We start from the raw sequence: 26,563 nt of genomic DNA on the forward strand, positions 1-26,563 counted from the left end.
GGCCACTATGAGCTAAGAGGCACCAAGGCAAGGTCATCATCCTCCATGAGAAACTAAGACTGGGCCAAGCCATCATCAAGAAAACACCACCCCAGCCTTAACTTAAGGCTACTATGCCAACTTAAGGCTACTACCAGCCTAGAGAAACCAAGACGAGGCCACCACCAACCTAGAGACACCAAGACAAAGACCCCACCAGCCTAGAGAAACCAAGACGAGGCCACCACCAACCTAGAGACATCAAGACAAAGACACCACCAGCCTAGAGACACCAAGACAAGGCCACTACTAGCCTACAGATACCAAGACAAAACCGCCACCAGCCAATAGATACCAAGACAAAACCACCACCAGCCAATAGATACCAAGACAAGGCCACCACTAGAGTGTTAATAAATATTCAGAACTTTCATTATGACAACCCCCTCCATCTATGTTCTGCGACACTGGTCAATCCTTCCATAATTGCGGAGCCAGTCTGTAAACTTTTTAAAACTTCCGATGAGCCGCCTCTTTTCACGCCATCTCTGTAATTAGGATACAATGACCTTCCAATTACTGCAGGGCCTAATTTACTTCAGTTTTCAGCAATTTAACAACCTTAGCAGATTTCTAAATCTTTGTTTGATTACTTACAGGCAAGGCAAATTAAAGCTGGTGGTGGCGCGCAGAAGGGATGGAGAGAAGCGTCTTCTATCAGTTTAATAGGTAAAACCCCCAAATAATGAAACACATTCTGCAGGTTTTCATGACCAAAAGGATGATGAGAGACGGAAGCTCATTAGTGAGGAAGCAGCAGTTCCAAGTAACACCTCTTATATGGCGGCATAGGCCCTAACATCACAGTACTGAGAGATTCTGCTCCGAGCCTTTTATCTTCACGTGTGAGGTGGAAGAAGCATGGTATGCAGCAACCCACAATCCCATTACAAAAGGCCACTGGATTCATCATATGGGAAGCTCAATGACCAACCTCCAATCACTGGAAAGACCCCAATTCTGGGACTCATCTTCCATTTAACGGAATTTAGTTTGGAGCAGTTACCTACAGAACAGAGGTCCATGATATGAGTTTTTGATATCTGAGCCTCATACCTGCTGTGAAGAAGATGCATGGGCATGCTCTTGGTGGAGGTATCATGAAGAACAACTTAATGAACAAAGTTTGAAGAGCCTACTCTGGTGAAGAAGGTCTTGGTGGAGCGCAGGTGAAGTATGTACAGGGTTCTTGGTGGAGTGCACATGAAATATGGAGAGGTTCTTGGCAGACTGCACAAGAAAGATGGAGATGTTTTTGATGGAGTGCAGGTGAAGTTTAATAGGCAGTGGGTGTGGATCCACTGAAACAAATAACCAGTCTGAGTTTGGACTAGTTCTAAGGGTGTGATCCCGGCAATCCCCTGGTTTTCACCCTTTAACCCCTTCGCTGTAGGGGACACATCAGGCTGCTACCTCTTGGAATACCGATGTAGTTGGCAGCTGACCCACGGGGGTCAGAGACGCCAATGCAAAGCAACAAAGGAACAGGCAATACTGATAGTCAAGGAACAGGCCTTGGTCAGGGCAGGCAGAGTTAGTGCGAATCCATTAAACTGGGAGCAAATGATTCAGAATGTGCAAATCTGAGGTCAGGGCTGGTTCAATACAATAGTCAGGCTACAGTCAGGGCAGGCAGCAGATGATCAGAGTCAATAAACAGGTAGGTACAGTACACAGGCAAACAAACAGATGAGCACCCCTTTACTGGAACTCTAGCAAGCAGGGAAACTAAAGCTCAGGAAAAAGGGGTGGAGAAACTAGCCTAGAATAAATAGGGGGGGGGGGGGGGGTTGATCAGCACTATGCTCAGCAGCTGAACGGTTACCCTCTGCAGTACTACAGAGAAGTATCACTTACTACTAGCCCTGCTGGGGCAGTATAGTGTGCTGCACTGTGGTATTTGGTTCTGCTGGGGCAGTCTATTGTGCCGCACTTTGGTATCTGGTTCTGCTGGGGCAGTATATTGTGCTGCCCTGTGGTATTTGGTTCTGCTGGGGCGGTATATTGTGCTGCACTGTGGTACCTGGTTCTGCTGGGGCGGTATATTGTGCTGCACTGTGGTATCTGGTTCTGCTGAGGCGGTATATTGTGCTGCACTGTGGTATCTGGTTCTGCTGGGGCGGTATATTGTGCTGCACTGTGGTATCTGGTTCTGCTGGGGCGGTATATTGTGCTGCACTATGGTATCTGGTTCTGCTGGGGCGGTATATTGTGCTGCACTGTGGTATCTGGTTCTGCTCTATGGTATTGTTGGCCCCGCCTACTTCTGGTGTCTCGCCTTCTGTCAATTTGGCCCCGCCTACAACATGAGGCCACTTTTAGGTTTTTTTCAAGGGACACTTTAATTTCCCAGTCGACTCCTGAAGGCTGCCATGGGTTGTTAGGGAAAACCAACGCCTATATCCGTTCCAGATAAAGATGGAGGACTTTAGTCTAGACTAGAAGGAACGACACGCTTCATGCCTCTATCTTATCCTGGAGAGGTCCATGGGGGGTGGTCTCAGCGGATACACTGATAGTATGAGGAGGTAGAGGAGCAGATCTGAGGAGGCCGCATGTAGGGAAAACCAACGCCTATATCAGTTCCAGATAAAGATGGAGGACTTTACAGTCTAGACTAGAAGGAACGTCACACCACCATATTATTCTAAACAGGTCCACGAGAGGACGGTCTCAGAGAATGTACTGACCATATGAGGAGTTAAAGACGCAGATCTGAAGGAGGCCCCACACTGACAAACTCCCCTCGTTTGAGGTTGCCACGAGTGCTTGGAGAGGACTACTTGCCAGCCTCTTACCATGTGATTACGGTCCCATGTTGAATGCACCGGTTTTGTGCAATGGCTGCATAGTTATGTGGGTTCATGTATTTTGATGTCTTTTGCTACCATGTGGCTAATGGAGTCTGGCCTCTGTCCTTGGGAGATAAGTGGATCACTTCTCAATTGTCTCCAGGACAAAAGACTGTGTAGAACCGGTTTTGGACAGAAAAGCCATGAGTACAGCCAGGCCCAAGAGACTTTTACTAACTCTTAACCCCTGGTCTAATTCATGCCATTTTGGGATGTTAAATGTCTCTGTGCATTGTAAAGGGTGGGACATTGTATACGTTGAGTAGTGAGGTCTGTTCCATTGTCTTTCTGGGTGTATTGGCGATTGCCCTCTGTCCTGAGAGATAATTGAATTACAACTCAGTTGTCTCCAGGACAGAGGACATTGTGTATTTTCCTGCCTGGGATAATTATGTTACCATAATTATATCACAGGCAGAGGGGGGGATTCTATGTGGGTTGTAACCTTTGTGTTATTGGTGTATATTTGTTGTGGGTGTCTCCCTTGCATGGGTGCAGGGCATAAAAGTAAGTGTAGTTCAGAATGCCTGGGTTTCTTCCAGTAAAGTCTTTCCAACATTCAGCTTTGGCTCATGTATGGATTATTTGGCTGTGCTATTTCATGGGAAGAAGGGAAGACTAGACGGTGACACGGATGATACCGCCACAACTGGTGGCAAGCAGCGGGATTTTCCCTTCTTGTTCCCTGCACAGAGGATTCAAGGAAGGCACTAGTGTATGGTGCATGGAGGGCAACGCTGGCACTCATGCAGTGACCCTGGCTTTGAAGGAGCTCAAGGGACAGAGCTAGCTACCGGGCAGCGTTCCTATCCACAGCAACATGGAAGAGGAGTTTCGCTGGAGGTTGCAGCAGTACTTGGCCCAACAGGATGGGCCTGTATCAGAGGAGGGCCTACTGGACTACAGAGATGCTACTCGAAAGGGGCTGTGGTATGACGCCCTAGAGGAGGTACAGCGGCGGCGGAGAGAGAGCCTTCCCGGTGAGGAAAAGAGGTTCCAGGTACTCGTGGCCCTGCGGTCACCCTTCCTAGGAACCTAGGAGAGCAACCCTTGGCTGAGTGGGTGACGGAACTGTGGACCCTGATTTGGAGGGAGTTGTGGCTGGACAAAGCGTACCGGGCACTAAAGTGGTATGCCACCCAGCACCATCCATGGATGACTAACCACTATCTGCCAGAGGGAGAGGATTATAATGGTCCGGGCTTACTGTGGGAAGCCTTTGATGAGGGCGATGACTTTGGATGCCCCACAGAATGTCGGTTCTGGGACATCCACAACATCAGGGAAACCGAGCTGGACCTTCCCAGAGCGGACGACCTTGGGCCAGACCTGATTCATCTAGTCACCATGGAGTGGGAGCTGGAGCAGAGCTACCGTAAACTGTTCAACCTAGCTCAACCACCATCCCTCAGCCCAGAGGATTGCCTGGAAATTATACCCTCTTTTGCCCAACCAACCTCAGAGGTGAGCAACCTCATAGACATGTCCTGGGAGGACCCACAGATGGCAGGTGGAGATGGGACCGAGGTCTCTCTACCGGCCCTACAGGGATGCTGGGCCCCCTGCCCAGATCTCCAGCGGCAGTGCATATCACAAGGAGATGAGACAACCGGTCTCGCTCCCCAGCGGCAACCTGAGTTCCAGGGGGAGGAGATGCTGGGTCCCTCTGCCCTACAGCAACCAGAGTCCTGGGGAGGAGAGGCAACCGGCCTCACCTTCCAACAGCAGCCGGAGATACCGGGAAAAGGGGAACACAAACCCCACTACACAGGCGCAGATGAGACCGCGGGCTCTGTGCCAGTCCTACAGGGATGCTGGACGGTCGGTCCAGATCCCCAGCCATCTCCGCAGGGATACCAGGAGGAGGAGGTAAGCGAGCCCTCCCCTTCCCAGCTACTTCCCAACCAAGTTCTGGGGGCAGGGGATGAGCCTGCGATACCCACTGATCCCTTCCCAGCGGAAGAGCTGGCATCCGGGCAGAGCGCCGCTAGCCTCTGCTCCACCGACCCCCCTTGTTACAGGGCTGGCTTGCACCCCCCTAACCCCAGCAGAAGAGCTGGCATCCGGGCAGAGCGCCGCTAGTCTCTGCTCCACCGACCCCCTTGTTACAGGACTGGCTTGCACCCCCCTCGCCACAGCAGAAGTGGCCGCTGTTCCCCAAGTAGCCTCAGCGGTTTGCCTAGCTGCACCAGGGAAACTGAGAATGCGGAACTGTTTCACCACAACCTGGGACCTACAGACCAGTACTGTCCCTGGTGGGTGAGCTACCCTGTTAACTATTTACCGTGGGTGGGCAACTCTGCTAATGTTTCTTTGTGGGTGGGCTTCCCGACAAATCTAGGTACTAACCGACAGGAGGTCAGATACCTGTTTAGTCTTAACCCCAAAGGGAAGATATGTGACAAACTCCCCTCGTTTGAGGTTGCCACGAGTGCTTGGAGAGGACTACTTGCCAGCCTCTTACAATGTGATTACGGTCCCATGTTGAATGCACCGGTTTTGTGCAATGGCTGCATAGTTATGTGGGTTCATGTATTTTGATGTCTTTTGCTACCATGTGGCTAATGGAGTCTGGCCTCTGTCCTTGGGGGATAAGTGGATCACTTCTCAATTGTCTCCAGGACAAAAGACGGTGTAGAACCGGTTTTGGACAGAAAAGCCATGAGTACAGCCAGGCCCAAGAGACTTTTACTAACTCTTAACCCCTGGTCTAATTCATGCCATTTTGGGATGTTAAATGTCTATGTGTATTGTAAAGGGTGGGACATTGTATACGTTGAGTAGTGAGGTCTGTTCCATTGTCTCTCTGTGTGTATTGGCGATTTCCCTTTGTCCTGAGAGATAATTGAATTACAACTCGGTTGTCTCCAGGACAGAAGACATTGTGTATTTTCCTGCCTGTGATGATTATGTTAACCATAGTGTACCATGATTATATCACAGGCAGAGGGGAGGATTCTACGTGAGTTGTAACCTTTGTGTTATTGGTGTATATTTGTTGTGGGCGTCTCCCTTGCATGGGAGCAGGGCATAAAAGAAAGTGTAGTTCTGAATACCTCGGTTGCCTTCCAGTAAAGTATTTCCAGCATTTAGCTTGGGCTCATGTATGGACTTATTTGGCGATACCGGCGATAATAGCGAATTATTGCTCCGTGGATTATTTGGCTGTGCTATTTCATGGGAAGAAGGGAAGACTAGACGGTGACACGGATGATACAGTCACACACGTACAGATACAGATGGAGGACTTTACAGTCTAGACTAGAAGGAACGACACGCTTCATGCCTCTATCTTATCCTGGAGAGGTCCATGGGGGGGCCGTCTCAGCGGATACACTGTCAGTATGAGGAGGTAGAGGAGCAGATCTGAGGAGGCCGCATGTAGGGAAAACCAATGCCTATATCAGTTCCAGATAAAGATGGAGGACTTTACAGTCTAGACTAGAAGGAACGTCACACCACAATCTTATTCTAAACAGGTCCATGAGAGGACAGTTTTAGAGAATGTACTGCCAATATGAGGTGTTAAAGACGCAGATCTGAGGAGGCCGCATGTAGGAAAAACCAACATGTATATCAGTCCCGGATAAAGATGGAGGACTTTACAGTCTAGACTAGAAGGAACGTCAAACCACCATCTTATTCTAAACAGGTCCACGAGAGGACGGTCTCAGAGAATGTACTGCCAATATGTGGAGTTAAAGACGCAGATCTAAAGGAGGCCACAAGTATAGGGAAAACCAACGCATATATCAGTTCCAGATAAAGATGGAGGACTTTACAGTCTAGACTATAAGGAACGTCACGCTTCATGCCTCTATCTTATCCTGAAGAGGTCCATGGGGGGCGGTCTCAGCGGATGTGCTGCCAGTATGAGGAGGTAAAGGAGCAGATCTGTGGAGGCCACATGTATATTGAAAACCAACGTGGATATCAGTTCCAGATAAAGATGGAGGACTGTACAGTCTAGACTAGAAGGAACATCACACCACCATCTTATCCTGAACAGGTCCACGAGAAGATGATCTCAGTAGATTCGCTGCCAGTATGAAGAGGTAGAAGCACAGATCTGAGGAGGCCACATGTATAGGGAAAGCATACGCATTTATCAGTTCCAGATAAAGATAGAGGACTGTATGTCATCTAGACTAGAAGGAATGTCACACCACCATCTTATCCTAAACAGGTCCATGATGGGATGATCCTAGTAGATTAGCTCACTGCCAGTATGAGGAGGTAAAGGCGCAGATCTAAGGACCCCACACGTATAGTGAAAACGAACATGTATATCAGTTCCGGATAACATCTTTACAGTCTAGACTAGAAGGAACGTCACGTCGCCATTTTATCCTGAAGAGGTCCACGAGAAGATGATCTCAGTAGATTTGCTGCCAGTATGAGGAGGTAGAAGCACAGATTTGAGGAGGCCACATGTATAAGGAAAACCAACGCATATATCAGTTCCAGATACAGATGGAGGATTTTACAGTCTAGACTAGAACAAACGTCACACCACCATTTTATCCTAAACCGGTCCACAAGAGGATGATCTCAGTAGATGTGCTGCCAGTACAAGGAGGTAGAGGCGCAGATCTGAGGAGGCCACACGTATAGGCAAAACCAACGCATATATCAGTTCCAGATAAAGATGGAGGACTTTACAGTCTAAACTAGAACGAAGGTCACACCTCTATCTTATTCTAAACAGGTCCATGAGAGAACGGTCTCAGAGGATGTACTGCCAATATGAGGAGGTAGAGGCGCAGATCTGAGGAGGCCACACGTATAGGGAAAACCAACGCATTTATAACTTCCAGATAAAGATGGAGGACTGTACAGTGTAGACTAGAAGGAACGTCACACTTCATGCCGCCATCTTATCCTGAACAGGTCCACTAGAGGACGGTCTCAGCGGATACACTGCCAGTATGAAGAGGTAGAGGCGCAGATCTGTGGAGGCCACATGTATATTGAAAACCAACGTGGATATCAGTTCCAGATAAAGATAGAGGACTTTACAGTCTAGACTAGAAGGAACATTACACCTCCATCTTATCCTGAACATGTCCATGAGAAGATGATCTCAGTAGATTTGCCCGCTGCCAGTATGAGGAGTTAGAGGCACAGATCTGAGGAGGCATGTACACGGAAAACCAACGTGAATATCAGTTCCGGATAAAGATGGTGGAGTCTAAACTAGAAGGAACGTCACGTCACCATCTTATCCTGAAAAGGTCCACGAGAGGATGCTCTCAGCAGATACACTGCCAGTATGAGGAGGTAGAGGCGCAGATCTGTGGAGGCCACATGTATATGGAAAACCAACGCATATATCAGTTCCAGATAAAGATGGAGGACTTTACAATCTAGACTAGAAGGAACGTCACACTTCATGCTGCCATCTTATCCTGAACAGGTCCACTAGAGGACGGTCTCAGCGGATACACTGCCAGTATGAGGAGGTAGAGGCGCAGATCTGTGGAGGCCACATGTATATGGAAAACCAACGTGGATATCAGGTCCAGATAAAGATGGAGGACTTTACAATCTAGACTAGAAGGAACGTCACACTTCATGTCGCCATCTTATCCTGATTGAGACCTAATCATGCAGCAGATCCACCTCCGTACTAAATACACTGCACAGGGGGACGTGTCGCCAATTTCAGGAGGACCTACCCGGGGGTCCGATCACCGGTAACAACCATATGGAGAAGACGGGACGGAACATTCAGCGTCGTCAATGTTATTACAACCATATTTCGCAAAAAATCGAAGCTGTGCGCATTAATAAGACATCGCAACATGTACAGGCCTCACAGCAAACATATGGTGGGTATCGGCTGTGACGGCCATTGTCCTAGCTGACAGCGCGTTTCGTTTGCACATCAGAAACATCAAATGAGACCACAGCCGGGGGTAGCTGAGCAAACTGGCTTCCAACAGGGCTGGCACAGATGGATATCGGGAGTCCGTGTAATATTACCATAATACAAGAGGGCAGCCAGCAGGGACAATGCGCCCACGCAGACCGTGTACCGCGCTCCTGTATCTGCAGGTGCCAGGACGGGGCGAGGTGGGAGACTGTAGAGGGAAGAGGCAGCGCGTTATAAAACATCACGCCGAACATCAAGCTCATCATCGAGACACCTGCGGTGCGGCAGAATACGGGACCAGGAGACTATTAACCCGCACCCCGGGAAGCCAGACATGGCGCCGGAGCCTGGAGCGGCGGCACACCCTGCAGTGCGGATGCTGGGGGGAGGATTACCTGTGCGTCTCGCTCCCTCCATGCTTGCATCTTCTTCTCGTGCTCGGACATGGCGTTCTGCAGCTGGCCCTCCAGCCGATGGATCTCCTGCTCGTGGTCCTTGACGAGGCGGTCCCTCTCGGCGCTGTGCTGCTGGTGAAGGTGGCTCTTCTCCTGTTCATGCTCCAGCTTCAGTTCCACCATCTGATTGGACAACAGAGAGGATGGCTCATCACTGGAACATCCTTGTCACCATGACAACTCCTCTCTGCCACCCCCCACCCGCTGCCCCCTTTCCACTTGCCCCTCAAAAATAATTCTGCGGGTGCACAGAGAGGCATCGCAGAACCCCACATTTTAGGGTAAAAGGCTGTGGGATCTGGATCGGGCGCTCCAGGAACTTTCTACAGTGCACTTTGCAGGGCAGATACTACACTGATTTAAAGGGTCTTTATGTAGTTGTCACCCCCCCTCGTCACATAATGGGATGCTCGGGATGGTGGGGGACAGCTGCCGTGTTGCTGTGACCTCGGCGGGGCTGAGACGGTGGCCCGGGCCATTCCACTCTTTGATACTAATCCTCCCAGACGGGCTGGAGCGGCACCCTACCTGGCGGGCGCTCTACAAGCATGCAGGCGGCCTTTGAAGCAGAGTCTGCAGGAAGCCGCTCTCCCCGCGCCGCGCAGCTGCCGCCAACAGTCACTTACACTTCTCTTCAGTTTTGGTGGATTTTAGGGACAAATATAAAATTAAAAAAAGGAAGGGGGGGGGGGGGGTCAGCTCCATGTCGTTCCTCCATCTACAGGGGCGACGCATAACGCAAAGGAGAAGCCAAATGTGGGACGCAGCTGCCCGACGCGTTTTGGATTCGATGGCAGAATCTTGGATCAGAGAGTGCGAGGCTTCACGGGGAGGCGGGGGCGCTTTAAGGAGGCGTATCACGGGGAAGGATATGGAAATGATCCGGGCCGCACCGAGGCGCTATTCCCGCAGGTCCAATGGATGGATACGTCTCTGTGATGCAGCAGTGCCCAGATTTACGTGGGACTGCACTGACAGGCTTCACATGGGAGGGGGACAGGCATGAGGAGCTGCGACGCACCACGAGGATGGCGGCCATGTCTTCAGGGAAGGATCCTGCGCAGTGACCTCCTCGTAATCAAGCAACAGGTCAACATGGCGGATCACGTCATCAATGGAAACTGGAGACTGACTGCGCTGGTAACCATGAGGCCACGAGGGGGAGGAGCCACGTGACGCAAATCATCATACACAGCGCCATCTAACTGACCCCCCCGAAGATATACCCTGTGACACCCCCCACAAAATACAGACCGCCATAAATTATCATACCAATGCTGAGCGATGTTCTGCAGATCTCTAGAGGTCAGAGGTGTAATAATCTGCAGGATATATCACTATGTATCTGTCAGAAGGTAGAGAGGACAGAGCGATGTTCTGCAGATCTCTAGAGGTCAGAGGTGTAATAATCTGCAGGATATATCACTATGTATCTGTCAGAAGGTAGAGAGGGCAGAGCGATGTTCTGCAGATCTCTAGAGGTCAGAGGTGTAATAATCTGCAGGCTACATCACTATGTATCTGTCAGGAGGTAGAGAGGACAGAGCGATGTTCTGCAGATCTCTAGAGGTCAGTGGTGAAATACTCTGCAGGATATATCACTATGTATCTGTCAGGAGGTGGAGAGGACAGAGCAATGTTCTGCAGATCTCTAGAGGTCAGTGGTGTAATAATCTGCAGGCTATATCACTATGTATCTGTCAGAAGGTAGAGAGGACAGAGCGATGTTCTGCAGATCTCTAGAGGTCAGTGGTGTAATACTCTGCAGGATATATCACTATGTATCTGTCAGGAGGTGGAGAGGACAGAGCAATGTTCTGCAGATCTCTAGAGGGGTCAGTGGTGTAATAATCTGCAGGCTATATCACTATGTATCTGTCAGGAGGTAGAGAGGACAGAGCGATGTTCTGCAGATCTCTAGAGGTCAGAGGTGTAATAATCTGCAGGCTACATCACTATGTATCTGTCAGGAGGTAGAGAGGACAGAGCGATGTTCTGCAGATCTCTAGAGGTCAGAGGTGTAATAATCTGCAGGATATATTACTATGTATCTGTCAGGAGGGGGAGAGGACAGAGCAATGTTCTGCAGATCTCTAGAGGTCAGAAGTGTAATAATCTGCAGGATATATTACTATGTATCTGTCAGGAGGTAGAGAGGACAGAGCGATGTTCTGCAGATCTCTAGAGGTCAGAGGTGTAATAATCTGCAGGATGTATCACTATGTATCTGTCAGGAGGTGGAGAGGACAGAGCGATGTTCTGCAGATCTGGAGACGTCAGTGGTGTAATACTCTGCAGGATGTATCACTATGTATCTGTCAGGAGGTGGAGAGGACAGAGCGATGTTCTGCAGATCTGGAGACGTCAGTGGTGTAATACTCTGCAGGATAATGCTCTGTGGGGACAGCTGTAAAGCTGCTGGTGATGTCACATCTACTTTCTCCCTTGTACCTTTGTCCCAGGGGTTCTACTCCAGTCACATCCAGAGCTGCGCTCCCAGGTCTGATCAGTGAGCTTAGGTCAAGCCTCACTGGTAACAGGAAAGCAGCAGAAGTGTGAATTCAGCTCTGGATGTGAGTATATGATGGCGGTGCTGACCTGCTGCTCGTATCCCCGGGTCACCTCCTGCAGCTGGCGGCTGAACTCCTGGCTCTGCTTCTCGCGGAGACTCTTGGATCGGTTCAGGTCGGCTTCCACCTTCTCCATCTTTGGGGACAGAAAAAAAAAGGGCGTCTCGTTACTCACAGGGGATCGGGGGGACACCCAGCACCGCCCAGTATGGCTGCCATCTCGCCCCCATCTCTCCCAGTCCTGAGCGGCAGCAGTGGGGGCGGAACCAGTCAGGGGAACAGGTGAGAGCAGAGATGGCAGCAGAGCGCCACTCACGTTGTGGTAGGAGATGGTCCACTCCATGTTGCTGCTGCTGCTGGTCACCAAGGTGACGGAACCTCTCCTCAGTGATGTCACCAGTAAGGCCCCGCCCACATTGTCACATGACTGATCTGACTGATGAGTCTATGACAAATCCCCTCCCCCCGCCCGCCACAAGAGCTGACACTCCGCCCTGCACCGCTTTACCTGCTGCTTCATCCCGCCGTACACCTTCTCCGTGTTCCGCTCCACCTGGCGCTTAAACTCCTCGGTGGCCTCGGCCTGGAGTCGCTGCATCTCCGTCATCCGGCTCAGCTGCTCCTCCCGCTCCCTGCAAGAGAGCGCGGCAAAAACTGACTACGGCCTCAGAGCTGAAATCACCCAGCATTCTCAGCCCGCTCTAGAGATCTAATGTGCACAACAAGTACACTCCTAGCAGCACAGAGGATTTCAGGAGTGTGCTGATCTTGTGGAGGTCACAGACCGAGAGTTACATAGTGGAAGGAGCAGGGCCCTCCCAGCAGCACAGAGGATTTCAGGAGAGGAGTGTGCTGATCTTGTGGAGGTCACAGACCGAGAGTTACATAGTGGAAGGAGCAGGGCCCTCCCAGCAGCACAGAGGATTTCAGGAGAGGAGTGTGCTGATCTTGTGGAGGTCACAGGATGAAAGTTACACAGTGGAAGGAGCAGGGTCCTTCCAGCAGCACAGAGGATTTCAGGAGAGGAGTGTGCTGATCTTGTGGAGGTCACAGGATGAGAGTTACACAGTGGAAGGAGCAAGGTCCCCCAGCAGCACAGAGGATTTCAGGAGAGGAGTGTGCTGATCTTGTGGAGGTCACAGGCTGAAAGTTACACAGTGGAAGGAGCAGGGTCCTTCCAGCAGCACAGAGGATTTCAGGAGAGGAGTGTGCTGATCTTGTGGAGGTCACAGGATGAGAGTTACATAGTGGAAGGAGCAGGGTCCTCCCAGCAGCACAGAGGATTTCAGGAGAGGAGTGTGCTGATCTTGTGGAGGTCACAGGATGAGAGTTACATAGTGGAAGGAGCAGGGTCCTCCCAGCAGCACAGAGGATTTCAGGAGAGGAGTGTGCTGATCCTATGGAGATCACAGGATGAGAGTTATATAGTGGAAGGAGCAGGGTCCCCCCAGCAGCACAGAGGATTTCAGGAGAGGAGTGTGCTGATCCTATGGAGATCACAGGATGAGAGTTATATAGTGGAAGGAGCAGGGTCCCCCCAGCAGCACAGAGGATTTCAGGAGAGGAGTGTGCTGATCCTGTGGAGGTCACAGACTGTTACATAGTGGAAGGAGCAGGGTCCCCCCAGCAGCACAGAGGATTTCAGGAGAGGAGTGTGCTGATCTTGTGGAGGTCACAGGATGAGAGTTACATAGTGGAAGGAGCAGGGTCCTCCCAGCAGCACAGAGGATTTCAGGAGAGGAGTGTGCTGATCTTGTGGAGGTCACAGGATGAGAGTTACATAGTGGAAGGAGCAGGGTCCTCCCAGCAGCACAGAGGATTTCAGGAGAGGAGTGTGCTGATCTTGTGGAGGTCACAGGATGAGAGTTACATAGTGGAAGGAGCAGAGTCCTCCCAGCAGCACAGAGGTTTTCAGGAGAGGAGTGTGCTGATCTTGTGGAGGACACAGACTGAGAGTTACATAGTGGAAGGAGCAGGGTCCTCCCAGCAGCACAGAGGATTTCAGGAGAGGAGTGTGCTGATCTTGTGGAGGTCACAGGATGAGAGTTACATAGTGTAAGGAGCAGGGTCCTCCCAGCAGCACAGAGGATTTCAGGAGAGGAGTGTGCTGATCCTATGGAGATCACAGGATGAGAGTTATATTAGTGGAAGGAGCAGGGTCCCCCCAGCAGCACAGAGGATTTCAGGAGAGAAGTGTGCTGATCCTGTGGAGGTCACAGACTGTTACATAGTGGAAGGAGCAGGGTCCCCCCAGCAGCACAGAGGATTTCAGGAGAGGAGTGTGCTGATCTTGTGGAGGTCACAGGATGAGAGTTACATAGTGGAAGGAGCAGGGTCCTCCCAGCAGCACAGAGGATTTCAGGAGAGGAGTGTGCTGATCTTGTGGAGGTCACAGGATGAGAGTTACATAGTGGAAGGAGCAGAGTCCTCCCAGCAGCACAGAGGTTTTCAGGAGAGGAGTGTGCTGATCTTGTGGAGGACACAGACTGAGAGTTACATAGTGTAAGGAGCAGGGTCCTCCCAGCAGCACAGAGGATTTCAGGAGAGGAGTGTGCTGATCTTGTGGAGGTCACAGGATGAGAGTTACATAGTGGAAGGAGCAGAGTCCTCCCAGCAGCACAGAGGGTTTCAGGAGAGGAGTGTGCTGATCTTGTGGAGGTCACAGGCTGAGAGTTACATAGTGGAAGGAGCAGGGTCATCCCAGCAGCACAGAGGATTTCAGGAGAGGAGTGTGCTGTTCTTGTGGAGGTCACAGGCTGAGAGTTACATAGAGGAAGGAGCAGGGTCCTCCCAGCAGCACAGAGGATTTCAGGAGAGGAGTGTGCTGATCTTGTGGAGGTCACAGGCTGAGAGTTATATAGTGGAAGGAGCAGGGTCCCCCCAGCAGCACAGAGGATTTCAGGAGAGGAGTGTGCTGATCCTGTGGAGGTCACAGACTGTTACATAGTGGAAGGAGCAGGGTCCCCCAGCAGCACAGAGGATTTCAGGAGAGGAGTGTGCTGATCTTGTGGAGGTCAGCACTCCCGCCCCCCATCAGGAAGGAGCGGAGGGGCGCACACAGGCTCTGGACTCACTTTAATAGGTCGGCCATTTTAGCGATTTTCTTGGCACTGCTTTCCCGTTCTTCTTCCAGCTTCTTCTGAAGATCGTGAACCTGCAGGAAGAAGGAAAGGAAGTCAGCGGGGGAGGGGATCCTACCGGGGAACTCTCATCTCCTACAACTATACTGACTGCAGCTCTGGATGTGACTGGAGAATAAGATGTAATGTCACTGAACAATACTGACTGCAGCTCTGGATGTGACTGGAGAATAAGATGTAATGTCACTGAACAATACTGACTGCAGCTCTGGATGTGACTGGAGAATAAGATGTAATGTCACTGAACAATACTGACTGCAGCTCTGGATGTGACTGGAGAATAAGATGCGATGTAACTGCAGAATACAGCTTTGGATGTGACTGGAGTATAAGATGTAATGTAACTACAGAATACAGTTCTGGATGTGACTGGAGAATAAGATGCGATGTAACTGCAGAATATAGAATACAGCTTTGGATGTGACTGGAGTATAAGATGTGATGTAACTGCAGAATACTGAATACAGCTCTGGATGTGACTGGAGTATAAGATGTAATGTCACTGAACAATACTGACTGCAGCTCTGGATGTGACTGGAGTATAAGATGCGATGTAAGTGCAATATACTGACTGCAGCTCTGGGTATGACTGAAGTATAAGCTGTGATGTAACTGCAGAATACTGAATACAGCTCTGGATGTGACTGGAGTATAAGATGTAATGTCACTGAACAATACTGACTGCAGCTCTGGGTATAACTGGCGTATAAGATGTGATGTAACTGCAGAATACTGACTGCAGCACTAGATGTGACTGGAGAATAAGATGTGATGTAACTGCAGAATACTGAATGCAGCTCTGGGTGTGACTGGAGTATAAGATGTAATGTCACTGAACAATACTGACTGCATCTCTGGGTATGACTGGAGTATAAAATGTGATGTAACTGCAGACTACTGAATACAGCTCTGGATGTGACTGAAGTATAAGCTGTGATGTAACTGCAGAATACTGAATACAGCTCTGGATGTGACTGGAGTATAAGCTGTGATGTAACTGCAGAATACTGAATACAGCTCTGGATGTGACTGGTATATAAGATGTAATGTCACTGAACAATACTGACTGCAGCTCTGGGTGTGACTGGAGTATAAGATGTGATGTAACTGCAGAATACTGAATACAGCACTGGATGTGACTGGAGCATAATATGCAATGTAACTAAAGAATACTGACAGCAGCTTTGGATGTGACTGGAGTAAAAGACATGATATAGAAGCAGAATAGTGACTGCACATAATATGGCGGTTTACGAGCGTGCCGCCTCCGTCAGGTGTCACATCCTGAGGGGGTCTGATTCTGGGGTGCTGCACTTTCGATCACCGTGGTCATTCTCTATATGATGAGCTGCAATAAGCTGACGCCCCCTGCCGGTCCCCAGTGGTGCTGCACTGCAGTAGTACTACTCCCATCATCCCGCCTCTCACCTTCCTCTCCCACTGACGCTCTGTTTGCAGCTTTTCCTTTTGAAATCTGCTTTCCCGTTCCTGTAAGAGATCAGATGGCAGACATTAAGGGGATGATGGGAGTAGTAGTCCGGGGTTGGCACTGGTGGAGGACTTACCCGCATCTCCTGCTGCAGTTGGTGCTCCCGCTCCTGCCCTTGCTGCTTGCTCCGGGACAAGGACTGTTCCAGCTCTTCTATCAGCGTGGAGGCCTGGGGGGGGGGACGAGAGCAGAAGTCGGTGACTATTAAGACTCCGCCCCTCACCTACCTACAGCCTCCCCCGTACGCACCTGGGCTGCAGATAGCGCGTTCTGCTGGGTGATGTAGTGCACGTCGGACTCGTGTTTGCCGTGCAGTTGCTGCAGCTGCTTGTCGTAGTCTTGGCTCAGGCGATCGCGCTCGTTCTGCAGAGCCGTCAGTCTGACAATACAAGAACCCGTCAGATGAAGCAGAGCCAAGAGAATTTACATAGGACTGCAGAAAAACCCAGTCAAATGCTCCATCTGCGCAAGAAACGGAGACCACCGTCACACAGTGAGCCGCCACATACACACCGTGCGCTCAGCTGCTGGACCTCGCTGCGAGCCGCCTGGTACGACGCCTCCACCTCAGCCTTCTCCTGTGATAACTTCTGGCGCTGCAGACTACTACTCTCAGCCTCCACAGTCAGCTGCTGCACTCGAGCGTCCAGCTCCTTCACCGTCTGTGCCTGGGGAGGAGATATCACCACAGAAGTCAGGTGCATCACTCCCATCATCTGATCCGGTATAATGGCTGCTTCACTGTTATCATCTGTACGCCCCCCAAAGGCCCCAAGTGTCAAGCAGAGCTCAGCCTGGGCCTCCTGGTTCACATAACAGGTACAGTGACCAAGCCACAGGAGCAGCACTCATCACAGGGGGACAACAGCTCATCCTGCGCCTCCTGGTTCACAAATACAGATACCATGAAGAGTGGTCCAGAAAAAGGAGCAGCGCTGATCACGGGGGACAACAGCTCATCCTGCGCCTCCTGGTTCATACACAGAATAAGAGGGCTACAATAAGGAGTCAGCCACAGGAGCAGCACTGATCACAGGGGACAACGGCTCATCCTGTACCTCCTGGTTCATACACAGGATAGGAGGGCTACAATGAGGAGTCAGCTACAGGAGCAGCATTGATCACAGGGGACAACAGCTCATCCTGTGCCTCCTGGTTCATACACAGAATAGGAAGGCTACAATAAGGAGTGAACCACAGGAGCAGCGCTGATCACAGGGGACAACGGCTCATCCTGTACCTCCTGGTTCATACACAGGATAGGAGGGCTACAATGAGGAGTCAGCCACAGGAGCAGCATTGAGCACGGGGGACAACAGCTCATCCTGCGCCTCCTGGTTCATACACAGAATAAGAGGGCTACAATGAGGAGTCAGCCACAGGAGCAGCACTGATCACAGGGGACAACGGCTCATCCTGTGCCTCCTGGTTCATACACAGGATAGGAAGGCTACAATGAGGAGTCAGCCACAGGAGCAGCGCTGGTCACAGGGGACAATGGCTCATCCTGTGCCTCCTGGTTCACAAATACAGGTACCATGAAGAGTAGCCCAGACAGAGGAGCAGTGCTGATCACAGGAGACAAAAGCTCACCCTGTGCTTCCTGGTTCATACACAGAATAGAAAGGCTACAATAAGGAGTTAGCCACAGGAGCAGAGCTGATCACAGGGGGACAACAGCTCATCCTGCGCCTCCTGGTTCATACACAGAATAAGAGGGCTACAATAAGGAGTCAGCCACAGGAGCAGCACTGATCACAGGGGACAACAGCTCTTCCTGTGCCTCCTGGTTCACATAACAGGTACAGTGACCAAGCCCCAGGAGCAGCACTCATCACAGGGGGACAACAGCTCATCCTGCACCTCCTGGTTCACAAATACAGATACCATGAAGAGTAGCCCAGACAAAGGAGCAGCGCTGATCACGGGGGACAACAGCTCATCCTGCGCCTCCTGGTTCATACACAGAATAGGAAGGCTACAATAAGGAGTCAACCACAGGAGCAGCGCTGATCACAGGGGACAACGGCTCATCCTGTACCTCCTGGTTCATACACAGGATAGGAGGGCTACAATGAGGAGTCAGCCACAGGAGCAGCGCTGGTCACAGGGGACAATGGCTCATCCTGTGCCTCCTGGTTCACAAATACAGGTACCATGAAGAGTAGCCCAGACAAAGGAGCAGCGCTGATCACGGGGGACAACAGCTCATCCTGCGCCTCCTGGTTCATACACAGGATAGGAGGGCTACAATGAGGAGTCAGCCACAGGAGCAGCGCTGATCACAGGGGACAACGGCTCATCCTGCGCCTCCTGGTTCATACACAGGATAGGAGGGCTACAATGAGGAGTCAGCCACAGGAGCAGCGCTGATCACAGGGGACAACGGCTCATCCTGTACCTCCTGGTTCATACACAGGATAGGAGGGCTACAATGAGGAGTCAGCCACAGGAGCAGCGCTGATCACAGGGGACAACGGCTCATCCTGTGCCTCCTGGTTCATACACAGGATAGGAAGGCTACAATGAGGAGTCAGCCACAGGAGCAGCGCTGGTCACAGGGGACAATGGCTCATCCTGTGCCTCCTGGTTCACAAATACAGGTACCATGAAGAGTAGCCCAGACAGAGGAGCAGTGCTGATCACAGGAGACAAAAGCTCACCCTGTGCTTCCTGGTTCATACACAGAATAGAAAGGCTACAATAAGGAGTTAGCCACAGGAGCAGAGCTGATCACAGGGGGACAACAGCTCATCCTGCGCCTCCTGGTTCATACACAGAATAAGAGGGCTACAATAAGGAGTCAGCCACAGGAGCAGCACTGATCACAGGGGACAACAGCTCTTCCTGTGCCTCCTGGTTCACATAACAGGTACAGTGACCAAGCCCCAGGAGCAGCACTCATCACAGGGGGACAACAGCTCATCCTGCACCTCCTGGTTCACAAATACAGGTACCATGAAGAGTAGCCCAGACAAAGGAGCAGCGCTGATCACGGGGGACAACAGCTCATCCTGTGGCTCCTGGTTCATACATAGGATAGGAGGGCTACAATGAGGAGTCAGCCACAGGAGCAGCGCTGAACACAGGGGACAACAGCTCATCCTGTAACTTCTGGTTCACAAATACAGGTACCATGAAGAGTAGCCCAGACATAGGAGCAGTGCTGATCACAGGGGACAACGGATCATCCTGTGCCTTCTGGTTCATACACAGAAGAAGAAGGCTACAATGAGGAGTCAGCCACAGGAGCAGCGCTGATCACAGGGGACAACAGCTCATCCTGTGCCTCCTGGTTCATACACAGAATAGGAAGGCTACAATGAGGAGTCAGCCACAGGAGCAGAGCTGATCACAGGGGACAACAGCGGGGACAACAGCTCATCCTGTGCCTCCTGGTTCATACACAGGATAGGAGGGCTACAATGAGGAGTCAGCCACAGGTGCAGCGCTGGTCACAGGGTATAACGGCTCATCCTGTGCCTCCTGGTTCATACACAGGATAGGAGGGCTACAATGAGGAGTCAGCCACAGGTGCAGCGCTGGTCACAGGGGACAACAGCTCATCCTGTGCCTCCTGGTTCATACACAGGATAGGAGGGCTACAATGAGGAGTCAGCCACAGGTACAGCGCTGGTCACAGGGGACAACAGCTCATCCTGTGCCTCCTGGTTCATACACAGGATAGGAGGGCTACAATGAGGAGTCAGCCACAGGAGCAGCACTGATCACAGGGGCAACGGCTCATCCTGTGCCTCCTGGTTCATACACAGAATAGGAAGGCTACAATGAGGAGTCAGCCACAGGAGCAGCGCTGGTCACAGGGGACAACGGCTCATGGGTGGATGTGGATGGGTGGATGTGGTGTTACTGGTGCGCCACTTGCAGAAGGTCCTGGGTGACCACAGACATCACCAGCCGCTCCTCACACCCCTGAATGACATATACGCATAATTTTATTTCCCTGCTGCCTCCTTACACTCGGCTTGTGTCAGTCTTCACTGCAGCTCTGGCATTCCAGTCATAATCAGGTAGATCAGGATGAACAGAGCTATGTATGCCCCTCCCAGACCACAGCAGGGGATTGTGGGAAGAGACAGGGATGAGCCCAGGACCCAGAGCACTCCAGACAATGCTGCATCCATGTCGGGTCACCCAGCGGGTGGGGGGAGGTCACATGACTCGTCACATGTCCTCCATCTGTGTCTGCCCAAATTCTGTAGACACAGGAACAGAGCGACAACTCAGCAATTACATGGTCCGGGCTGCTGTGCCTGTGTGTCAGTCCTAGCATTCTGTTCATGCACCAGGAGACTGGCTGGATACAGAGGTGAATCTCATCCAGATCGGAGATCAGATTTATTCTTAAAAAGGCAAGACTACCATAGCATATGTCACAGGCTAACTGTGCGTCAGTCTTTACCGCAGCCTAGCATTCCATTCACAAAAAGTCTTATCTGAGCCTGAAGTGCAGTTTTCATGAAAGAAGTCATTAGATAAGGACGAGACTAGAGGTGAGACAAGCAGCCTGCTGCGGGGGGCCCACTGCTCCCCCTAGAGGTGAGACAAGCAGCCTGCTGCGGGGGATGCCAGGGCCCACTGCTCCCCCTAGAAGTGAGACAAGCAGCCTGCTGCGGGGGATGCCGGGGACCACTGCTCCACCTAGAGATGAGACAAGCAGCCTGCTGCGGAGGATGCCAGGGCCCACTGCTCCCCCTAGAGGTGAGACAAGCAGCCTGCTGCGGGGGATGCCGGGGCCCACTGCTCCCCCTAGAGGTGAGACAAGCAGCCTGCTGCGGGGGATGCCGGGGCCCACTGCTCCCCCTAGAGGTGAGACAAGCAGCCTGCTGCGGGGGATGCCGGGGCCCACTGCTCCACCTAGAGGTGAGACAAGCAGCCTGCTGCGGGGGATGCCGGGGACCACTGCTCCCCCTAGAGGTGAGACAAGCAGCCTGCTGCGGGGGATGCCGGGGCCCACTGCTCCCCCTAGAGGTGAGACAAGCAGCCTGCTGCGGGGGATGCCGGGGACCACTGCTCCACCTAGAGATGAGACAAGCAGCCTGCTGCGGAGGATGCCAGGGCCCACTGCTCCCCCTAGAGATGAGACAAGCAGCCTGCTGCGGGGGATGCCGGGGACCACTGCTCCACCTAGAGATGAGACAAGCAGCCTGCTGCGGGGATGCCAGGGCCCACTGCTCCCCCTAGAGGTGAGACAAGCAGCCTGCTGCGGGGGATGCCAGGGCCCACTGCTCCCCCTAGAGGTGAGACAAGCAGCCTGCTGCGGGGGATGCCGGGGACCACTGCTCCACCTAGAGGTGAGATAAGCAGCCTGCTGCGGGGGATGCCGGGGACCACTGCTCCACCTAGAGGTGAGACAAGCAGCCTGCTGCAGGGGATGCCAGGGCCCACTGCTCCCCCTAGAGGTGAGACAAGCAGCCTGCTGCGGGGGATGCCAGGGCCCACTGCTCCACCTAGAGATGAGACAAGCAGCCTGCTGCGGGGGGCACTTACAGTCGCCTTGGTCTGCGCCATGTAGTCGGTCTCCATCTTCAAGAGTCGTGTGTTTGTGTCGTCCAGCAGCTCCTGGATGTTCTCAGTGTGTCTCCTCTGGAGCTCAAACTTCTCCTGCTCCATGTCCGCCACCGCGCTGTGCAGCTGTACGGGGAGAGGAGCAGACTGTGAGCGCAGCTGCTGCAGAACCTCCTAATATACACCTCAGCCGCTGCAGAACCTCCTAATACACACATCAGCTACTGCAGAACCTCCTAATACACACCTCAGCTGCTGCACAACCTCCTAATACACACATCAGCCGCTGCAGAACCTCCTAACGCACACCTCAGCCGCTGCACAACCTCCTAATACACACCTCAGCCGCTGCACAACCTCCTAATACACACCTCAGCCGCTGCACAACCTCCTAATACACACCTCAGCTGCTGCAGAACCTCCCAATACACACCTCAGCCGCTGCACAACCTCCTAATACACTCCTCAGCCGCTGCACAACCTCTTAATACACACCTCAGCCGCTGCACAACCTCCTAATACACACCTCAGCCGCTGCACAACCTCCTAATACACACCTCAGCTGCTGCAGAACCTCCTAATACACACCTCAGCTGCTGCAGAACCTCCTAATACACACCTCAGCCGCTGCACAACCTCTTAATACACACCTCAGCCGCTGCAGAACCTCCCAATACACTCCTCAGCTGCTGCAGAACCTCACCTTTTTCTCCCACTGGTTCCTCTGCGTCTCAGCGCTCTCCTCGCACAGCTTCTTCAGCTCATGGATCTGGGCGTCCTTGGTCTCCCGGATGAGCTGAGACTCCCGCAGAAGGGTCTGAACTGTGGATGGGGAGTCATACAGAGCACAGATCAGTAATGGTGGCACTTCTGGCGCTGCCTTCTTCTGGATGATGGGAGTTATAGTTACAGGGCAGTGTGGCGTTCCCCTCACCTTTCTTCTCCAGCTTCCTGACAGTCTCCTCGGCCTCGTTCTGCTTCACTCGATATAAACCCTTCATCTCTTCGATCTCATTGTTCTTCCTTTCCAGGATCTGAGAAATTAAAGATAAATCAAAGCAGCGTCCAAAGGGGGCATCATCGGGAGCATACCCCTACCAGTGTTATACTACTCACACCCCAACCAGTCTTCTACTGCTCACACCCCAACCAGTCTTCTACTGCTCACACCCCAACCAGTCTTCTACTGCTCACACCCCAACCAGTCTTCTACTGCTCACACCCCAACCAGTCTTCTACTGCTCACACCCCAACCAGTCTTCTACTGCTCACACCCCAACCAGTCTTCTACTGCTCACACCCCAACCAGTCTTCTACTGCTCACACCCCAACCAGTCTTCTACTGCTCACACCCCAACCAGCATTGTACTGCTCACACCCCAACCAGCATTGTACTGCTCACACCCCAACCAGTCTTATACTGCTCACACCCCAACCAGCATTGTACTGCTCACACCCCAACCAGCATTGTACTGCTCACACCCCAACCAGCATTGTACTGCTCAAACCCTAAACACCATTGTACTGCTCAAACCCTGACCAGCATTGTACTGCTCACAGCCCAAACAGTTTAACGCCGTCTACAGCTCAGGTACAATCACAGTGTAATGCCGTCTACAGCTCAGGTACAGTCACAGTGTAATGCCGTCTACAGCTCAGGTACAGTCACAGTGTAATGCCGTCTACAGCTCAGGTACAGTCACAGTGTAATGCCGTCTACAGCTCAGGTACAGTCACAGTGTAATGCCGTCTACAGCTCAGGTACAGTCACAGTGTAATGCCGTCTACAGCTCAGGTACAGTTACAGTGTAATGCCGTCTACAGCACAGGTTCAGTCACAGTGTAATGCCGTCTACAGCTCAGGTACAGTTACAGTGTAATGCCGTCTACAGCACAGGTACAGTCACAGTGTAATGCCGTCTACAGCTCAGGTACAGTTACAGTGTAATGCCATCTACAGCAGAGGTACAGTCACAGTGTAACGCCGTCTACAGCAGAGGTACAGTCACAGTGTAACGCCATCTACAGCAGAGGTACAGTCACAGTGTAACGCCGTCTACAGCAGAGGTACAGTCACAGTGTAACGCCATCTACAGCAGAGGTACAGTCACAGTGTAATGCAGTCTACAGCTCAGGTACAGTCACAGTGTAATGCCGTCTACAGCACAGGTACAGTCACAGTGTAATGCCGTCTACAGCTCAGCCACAGTCACAGTGTAATGCCGTCTACAGCACAGGTACAGTCACAGTGTAATGCAGTCTACAGCACAGGTACAGTCACAGTGTAACGCCATCTACAGCAGAGGTACAGTCACAGTGTAACGCCGTCTACAGCAGAGGTACAGTCACAGTGTAACGCCATCTACAGCAGAGGTACAGTCACAGTGTAATGCAGTCTACAGCTCAGGTACAGTCACAGTGTAATGCCGTCTACAGCTCAGGTACAGTCACAGTGTAATGCCGTCTACAGCTCAGCCACAGTCACACTGTGACGCAGTCTTCTCCTCTGAACAGCACAATACACTCACCTTCTGGACGTCCCCGTCGTGCTTCTGCTGCATCTTCAGCTTCTCCTCATGAAACTTTGCCTCCAGACTTTTGATTTTCATGTCCAACTACAGAATGAGGGAGGAAACATTGTAACAAATCTCTCCTGTAAATGACAAGCCCTGACCTTTTCTTTACTTTCTATACACCTTATTAACCACTCTGCTTGCTGGCAGTGAACAGGAGCACTGATACATTGTAACAAGATTTCTGGCCTCTCCATGTAAACCGTTCCTATCCCTGACAGCAAGCAGAGATATTGAAAAAGATGAGGAACTAAACCAAACAAGCATTTTACAAAGCTGCAGAAGTTTGCCTCATCAAACTCAATTTAGGTCCGGCCCTTTAAATACCCGGCAGAGTCCCGTAATGTACATTCAGAGCAGCGGTGGGTGCTGGCGGACTGAGGGGCCCCTCACAACACCTCAGATCATAGAATGGATAGGGCCCAGAAGAACAGTGCAGGACGCAGAGAGACCCTTCTGTAGAGGGGGCGGCAAAAGGGAATCGGGAAAATATGGGGGCGCTGGTCACCAGAAAAACACGACGAGAAGCCCCCAAAAAACTGAAAACACAGGAGAAAACAACAGACCTCGCTCTTATGTAACCGGAAGAGGGAACGCTCATCCCTATAATCTGCACTCCTGCCGAGGCGCGAGTCCGGAGAGATCTGCAGAGAGATGGAGATTATATTGAGCTATAACATACAGAAGTGACATCACCGCCTTCCAGATATCAGTTATATTATACAGGAGGTGACATCACCGCCTTCCAGGGATCAGTTATATTATACAGGAGGTGTCATCACCGCTCTCCAGATATCAGTTATATTATACAGAAGTGACATCACCGCTCTCCAGATATCAGTTATATTATACAGGAGGTGACATCACTGCTCTCCGGATATCAGTTATATTATACAGGCGGTGACATCACCGCCTTCCAGAGATCAGTTATATTATACAGGAGGTGACATCACCGCTCTCCGGATATCAGTTATATTATACAGGCGGTGACATCACCGCCTTCCAGAGATCAGTTATATTATACAGGAGGTGACATCACCGCTCTCCGGATATCAGTTATATTATACAGGAGGTGACATCACCGCTCTCCAGATATCAGTTATATTATACAGGAGGTGACATCACCGCTCTCCAGATATCAGTTATATTATACAGGAGGTGACATCACCGCTCTCCAGATATCAGTTCTATTATACAGGAGGAGACATCACACTCTCCAGATAGCAGTTATATTATACAGTAGGTGACATGACCGCTCTCCAGATATCAGTTATATTATACAGGAGATGACATCACCGCCCTCCAGATATCAGTTATATTATACAGGAGGTGACATCACCGCTCTCCAGATATCAGTTATATTATACAGAAGTGACATCACCGCTCTCCAGATATCAGTTATATTATACAGGAGGTGACATCACTGCTCTCCGGATATCAGTTATATTATACAGGAGGTGACATCACCGCCTTCCAGAGATCAGTTATATTATACAGGAGGTGACATCACCGCTCTCCGGATATCAGTTATATTATACAGGCGGTGACATCACCGCCTTCCAGAGATCAGTTATATTATACAGGAGGTGACATCACCGCTCTCCGGATATCAGTTATATTATACAGGAGGTGACATCACCGCTCTCCAGATATCAGTTATATTATACAGGAGGTGACATCACCGCTCTCCAGATATCAGTTATATTATACAGGAGGTGACATCACCGCTCTCCAGATATCAGTTCTATTATACAGGAGGAGACATCACACTCTCCAGATAGCAGTTATATTATACAGTAGGTGACATGACCGCTCTCCAGATATCAGTTATATTATACAGGAGATGACATCACCGCCCTCCAGATATCAGTTATATTATACAGGAGGTGACATCACCGCTCTCCAGATATCAGTTATATTATACAGGAGGTGACATCACCGCTCTCCAGATATCAGTTATATTATACAGGAGGTGACATCACGCTCTCCAGAGATCAGTTATATTATACAGGAGGTGACATCACGCTCTCCAGAGATCAGT

The 26,563-nt window shown here is 51.3% G+C and overlaps 1 protein-coding gene across 2 annotated transcripts in view; it reads right to left on the minus strand.

Annotated features, from left to right (window-relative positions):
• The window catches only part of CEP112 (centrosomal protein 112), an 86,679-nt gene that overhangs the window by 37,044 nt on the left and 23,072 nt on the right, over positions 1-26,563 (minus strand). For both annotated transcript variants that reach the window (XM_044273734.1, XM_044273735.1), the window contains exons 8-20: positions 25,089-25,166; positions 24,478-24,564; positions 22,884-22,983; positions 22,653-22,771; positions 21,932-22,075; positions 16,934-17,088; positions 16,670-16,799; positions 16,497-16,589; positions 16,360-16,419; positions 14,866-14,945; positions 12,300-12,423; positions 11,820-11,927; positions 9,162-9,344 (exon numbers count right to left, since the gene is read on the minus strand). In XM_044273734.1, coding sequence (XP_044129669.1) covers positions 9,162-9,344; positions 11,820-11,927; positions 12,300-12,423; positions 14,866-14,945; positions 16,360-16,419; positions 16,497-16,589; positions 16,670-16,799; positions 16,934-17,088; positions 21,932-22,075; positions 22,653-22,771; positions 22,884-22,983; positions 24,478-24,564; positions 25,089-25,166 — 1,461 coding nt within the window. The remainder of the gene's footprint in view (positions 1-9,161; positions 9,345-11,819; positions 11,928-12,299; positions 12,424-14,865; positions 14,946-16,359; positions 16,420-16,496; positions 16,590-16,669; positions 16,800-16,933; positions 17,089-21,931; positions 22,076-22,652; positions 22,772-22,883; positions 22,984-24,477; positions 24,565-25,088; positions 25,167-26,563) is intronic.

The sequence above is a fragment of the Bufo gargarizans genome, unplaced genomic scaffold (assembly GCF_014858855.1).
Source record: "Bufo gargarizans isolate SCDJY-AF-19 unplaced genomic scaffold, ASM1485885v1 original_scaffold_1083_pilon, whole genome shotgun sequence".
In the NCBI taxonomy this organism is placed as follows: Eukaryota; Metazoa; Chordata; class Amphibia; order Anura; family Bufonidae; genus Bufo; species Bufo gargarizans.